Source organism: Sesamum indicum, linkage group LG15 (assembly GCF_000512975.1).
Source record: "Sesamum indicum cultivar Zhongzhi No. 13 linkage group LG15, S_indicum_v1.0, whole genome shotgun sequence".
Lineage (NCBI taxonomy): Eukaryota > Viridiplantae > Streptophyta > Magnoliopsida > Lamiales > Pedaliaceae > Sesamum > Sesamum indicum.
Genome location: NC_026159.1, coordinates 9610501 through 9616524, shown reverse-complemented (window position 1 = coordinate 9616524; position 6024 = coordinate 9610501). Strand labels below are relative to the sequence as shown.

The window sequence follows — 6024 nt, the reverse complement described above, 5'->3', positions numbered from 1 at the left end:
ATACTTGGAATAAGTGAAGGACCTCAATTCCCTACTACTGTGACTCAACAGCCCTGATTGTGAATTTGCCTCCATACTTTTTAATCCCACTCCAGTGTTCATGAATGAAGATAAATCCAACATCAGAGGAAAAGAGACATGACCCTGGAAAGACAGAACAGTATATAACTACGCTATAGAAAATGAAAAAATTGCAGCACACTATAAAACAATATCAAGTGAAAAAGCTTTTACAGGGATTAGGTTGGAATATTTTATAGCAATTCTAATACATAAATCTTAAGCATATGCTAACAGGAAGTAGAATAGTTAACTGCATATAGGCAAGAGCAATAAGAGATGACTATGGGAAAGTACCAGAAGTTTTACTGATTGCCCAAACATGTTATATGAAGCCCGTTGCAGATGAATGCATAGAATCTGCGAATAAAAGAATTGTGTTAAAACAGCAGGAAGTGGTAGACAAATGCGTTTAAAAGAAAACAGTACGATGAAAAATGGTTTTCAGAGAGAGATAATGCAGTTTATCTTCTGGTTTAGTTCCATGTGAGCAGTAACCTTAGCTGGTTATCGTGTTAACAGAATTTTGGTAATTAGTGAGAACACTTGAGATTGATCAATAATATGTCAATCTTTTCTTTGCCGACCGCCATGTTGTGTATTTGCTTTTCTTGTATTTCATTCTTCAGATTTAGTCAACAGCAGAACAGCAAGTCCTCTACCATAATTGTAACTAAGTTGGTAACAGAAACACAGCAGAACAGAACAGCAAAGACCACAATTTCTTCATTTTCTTTCTTTTACAATATTCTGAGTTGGCAACAGAAACCAAACCACCAGATAAAATGACATTTATTGAGAAGATATAGCAATATTCAGTCAGTTCCTTCGTTTGTTCTCTCTTTCCTCTCTCTTTTACATTTTAGTTTCTATCAAGTATCACCCCTTTTAGGCGACAGTTGAGGGCATTGCCGTACCTCCATCACACCTTGTAATCAAAACGGTCATTCACAGGAGAGCGACAAAATTATGCACCAATCCAAGAAACAAAATTATATGATAGAAATAGTTTCTATGGCTAAAATATGAAAGGAAAAACTGTTTTGAGTTTTTATTAAGAAACGTCCTAGCATTTACCCAATTTTTGGGCTCATATACAACATTTAGAATTTGACTGCATATTTATGTCTTAAATAGGGATTAGTTTCCCGAACGGTAACATTCTGCTTTTCAAAGTTCCAACTGCTGGATATCAATAGATCAATAACCACCCTCATTCTGATACCAGCATGCAAAACCTAAACTATCTACAAGAAAATGAAGATGTCACACCTTTGGACTCCGCGCAATACTCAGCTGCTTGAAAGTATGACAAAAACGATTTGACCACGGAAATGCTTCAAGGGAAGAGAGAGTTTTGCACTCACAAGAATCATTCTTATTACACTGTCGGAGTTTTTCAATGTCTGTCTGCAAGATACAGAGCAGCATTACTTTGGAATATCAAATGAGATAAAATTCACTTAATATGAAGCAAGTAGAGAAACAAGTGACTGAAGTTTGCAGTAAATAGAATATGAAAAAATAAAATCCCGGATAAGGGTCGGAGGTTCAGAACTTAGCTTATGCAAGTGAAATGTAGAAACAAAAATTTACCTTATCTTCAGCTAATCCAGACAGATAGTCGATTGCAGCAGTATGCCAACAGTTGCTACAGCAATAATTCTCAACAAGTTCTGCTACAAAAAATTTCTTAAGGCAATCCTCCAGGGTACATCCAGCCCTCTAAATTTTCATAACAAAAATATTAGCATTTGCTGGGGTCAAATAACAGAGGATTATGAAGAATGAATGAGAAAATTGTAAACATACAATTGTACCATCACTGCTGAGTGGAGGTGAAAGGTGTAAACTGTGGAACAGTTGAAAATCGAGAGAGATCTGTAGAAGTAGAGAGAAGTAAATAAACGAAAAGAGTAAAGCTAACTGACTGAAAGTAACACCTCTAGCTTTAATAGTCTAGAATAAAAGTTCATGAACAAATATTGGTAGGTTTACGGTATAATGTTGTTCAGTTATTCGAATTATTTATTTGAACTGTAAATCTTCACATGGAATCCCACCACTACCTGATTACTGCTATTGCAGAATGTACATTCAACTAATCAAATATTCACTCAATTTAATAAGGTGACATGAGAAATCTGAACAAAAATCAATATTCTTACTAGTACCATTCAACCTGAAACGAACAGCTTCGGCAAATTAAGATGCTGCCAAGAACCCCATCAAAAGGCTTAAGAAAACTGCGACTCCATCTTTGCCATTCGTTTTCCTCTTCATTGCTCCCTGTGATGAGAATCCTCCCGTTGGGCAATGCAGGCAAATCCGCTAAATAGCTTTTCACGGGTACACAATATTCTGATATTTCATCTCTCAATGAAGACAGAAGATGAGAAAATGCTTCCTCAGCGTCCTACAGTCAAACGAAAATGAGATGTGCAACACTCCTATATTGATAAAGACATACAATGCTGATGAAAAAAGCACCTGCTGCCTGGTTAGATTGAAATTTGGAATATAATGGTCCATCACAAGCATCAACTTCCTAGGACTCAGCACGGTTCTTTTATGCCGAACGGTGCATAATTCTGCAATAAATAATGATGTCCATCAAGCCGTGCTGTCTATACATATTAAGTATTAATGAAAGAACTGCAAATGGACGACATATTGAATAACTGAATGGGCAATTAATGGATTTGACCAAGAGTGCTTCATTTCTAAAAATTGGAAATCTAATTACTTGATTAGATTGTCATCACTTTTTGAAAAGGCAATGACACCATAAACCAAGTCCATAAAATAAAAGAGTGCACTCTTTTAACTACTAAAATTCTAAAATTCAACAGAGTGGCCATAAGCATACGAATAAAGGTGATCACCATCATCAGCATTTCATACAATGTTAAAATACCGTAATCTGTTGGACCCTATACATGTACAAAATGCAAGCACAACTGAACCAGCAAATGACATACTGAAGGCACTTAAACAAGCAATCGCAACAATCCAATTTCAAATTATGAGTACACAAACATAATCCACTGACCTTCAACCAGTGAAGTCAATGCATTAACAAGTGGTATAAGTTCATCTCCTTCAACTGATGATGACCCATACTCCTCCAACATTTCCCCAAGATATTTCCGAAAGCTTGAACAGCTTGCCAAAGCCTATACAGTCAAAGTAAAACAAAAACATAAATTAATTCCGAAAAATAAAAATACTTTAGGCAATAACAAGCAACTCAACATTAACACACCCCAATTCATCAAATAACCACCCATAACAAAATTCAGCAGCAGGATTCAGAAAATACAAGAAAACAAGAAAGACTAAGAGAACAACACACAAACTAACTTAACGAGACAATAAAATTAAAGAATCAACTTTCACCTGCAAAACAACATTCAAGAAACAATTGTTTCCAAGATTTTCCAATCCCGGGACAGCCCAAAACCTGGAGGAAACTCCGTCTTGATCTGAAGGAGTGAAGTTGATAAATCTTTTAGCTTTTATAACCAAAATTACACCAACAGCGCCCAATACGCCGGCAGAGACTGAGAATTTCAGGCCAGAACTAAAAACCCAGTTTATTTTAGACCTATGTCGGGGTTTTTGAACTAGAGAACTGAGCTTTATGCTCTCTGGGATTTTCATTCAGTCAAGAAACCGCTACAGTTATTCCGCCGTCGCTTAATCGCCGTCCCCAAGTGTTGAACGAAGTTTGAGCTCCTCAAGCCACCCTTTCCGTTCAACTGAGTATTATTATGAGCATGAATTTTTCAATTCACTCCCTCAAAACTGTGGTTAATATATGTTTTTGCCTCCTCAACTGACTAAATATGTATTAAATTTTGCCTTCTAATGTGAGTAATTGACACTTTGCACCCTCAAATAGGCTCTATTACCATTTTGCACCCTTAAATTTAAACTTTTGCATTTTACACCCATCAATTAGTTCATATTTGGCAATGTGCACCCTCAAAGTTTTGCTACTCGTTTGTAGGAATATTGAAGTGGTAAATATCACTTTTTGTCTCTTAACTATGTCATTTATTCAAAGTTGATCCCTCACGCTTTGCCCTCATTATACTTAGTCCCACAATTCCATCAAATTTTGTTCTGGCTTAGGCACTTTTGTTGGAAAGATGATGATCTCACCAATGAGCTAGACACACTTCTCGTTTTTTTTACTCACCTGAAAGTTTAAAATTTTACTTGAAAGTCAATCAAAGATAAATGCACATGATGCGCCAAGTGGAAGTCGAAATAAGCAAAAGAAAAAAGACAAGAAGCAATAAATCTTCTTGTTGTGGTCGAATAATGTTTGGAGTATTTGCTTTTAAATGATGTTTAGAATATTTTCAAGACTCCTTTTATGTATTTGATAACATAACTTTTATGCAGCAAGTAAGGTTCGTTTATGACTGTAATTGATGGTGTTGTGTTTATGACATTGTTTGGCTTTTGGCTAAATTTTGATTGGTTATATTTTTAATTTTTTGCTATCATGATAGGTAGAAATTTTATAAAAACTTAAGATATTTTCAGGATGATTGATTTTGGTATTTTTCAGCATGATTTTGAAATATCTTTTAATAATTTTTTTTATTTCATTGTTATGTTTAAGAAACTTTTTTTTTTCAATTTAAAAGACTAGGAATGTGTTTGGTTACTTGGGGAGACCACTAGGAGTACGTAGAAAGGACGGGACCCCGAAAAATACCCATGTCATAAATTGATTTTATTTTATAAATATCACAAAAGACTAGTAAATAATAATACTTACTCAGCTTCTGTTGCTGCTGAAACTATTTCTTGAAAAAATGATAAATTTATATAAAATAATAATATTAAATGTTTGAAATGAAAATCAATTTTTTGATGTGTGTAGAAGAATTAAAAGTATTTTTATGCCCAACATACTTGTCATAGTCTCTAATTTAATTGTTTTGTAGTATTAACTCCAAATAAAAAAATTTAATATTTTTCTAATATGGTAAAATTGGGTAAAAAAATTGTCTTCTTAATTAGAACTAAAAAGACATATTTTCATAGTCTTTTTACAGGATAAAATTATATTGTTACTAATAACATGAGGTACACTTTGATTATAAAGAATAAGATATTATATTTAAAAGGATTACTTATATTTTGACCCCTTTAAAAATCTAAAATTAAAATTACACTTGCATCCCTTCCGAAAAATCATTGTTTACACCTGGCTCTGTCGTTAGGTTTGGACGAAAAATACTGAAATTAGCAAAATATTACATATTTTTTTTAATTTTACCTCTTATTTAACATTCTTGAGGAATAATTTTGTATTTATAAGAAAAAAAATTGTAATGATTCATTAACCTCACTTCATATATAAATATTGATAAATGGGGGGCAAAATTAAAAATCTATGTAAAATTCTTTTGGTAACGCTGATATTTTTCATTTAAACCCCAATAGAGAGAGGTCAGGTGTAAACGGAGCATTTTAACAGGGGTGTAAGTACAATTTCAAAACTTCTTTAGGGAAAAGTGTCGTTTTGCATTATCGGATGAGGTCTACATGTAATTAGCCCTATTTAAAATGATAATATGATCAGAAAAGAAGCAAAATAAAATGCAAATGAAATATTATAATTTAAAATATATATGTAGGCAAAAAACAACCCATTAAATAGGATTAATTTGGATATCTGAGCTACTAAAGTATAGTAAACACGACCTAAGAGGATATCAGAAGACCTACATTCAAGAACAATTAGTCATTATGGTACACAATACTTACACGTATTCAATCAAATGACGACAGGTTTTAAGAAAAGAAACAATGACTAAAAGTAGAATAAGTGATACACGTGCGAAAATATATGGGATAAACATGATTGTAATTGATGATTAAAAAATAATGTTGACCATTTGGAAAAAATAAACAAATATATTGGTATAGATATGTAAGGGT

The 6024-nt window shown here is 33.3% G+C and overlaps 1 protein-coding gene across 1 annotated transcript in view; it reads right to left on the bottom strand.

Moving 5' to 3' along the window:
* The window catches only part of LOC105178308 (ubiquitin carboxyl-terminal hydrolase 27), a gene marked incomplete in the record, with an annotated part of 5121 nt that extends 1249 nt beyond the window's left edge, over window positions 1–3872 (bottom strand). The window contains 9 exon segments of the mRNA XM_011101766.2: window positions 1–144; window positions 358–420; window positions 1333–1470; window positions 1657–1785; window positions 1873–1941; window positions 2243–2476; window positions 2551–2651; window positions 3113–3236; window positions 3460–3872. Coding sequence (XP_011100068.1) covers window positions 1–144; window positions 358–420; window positions 1333–1470; window positions 1657–1785; window positions 1873–1941; window positions 2243–2476; window positions 2551–2651; window positions 3113–3236; window positions 3460–3723 — 1266 coding nt within the window.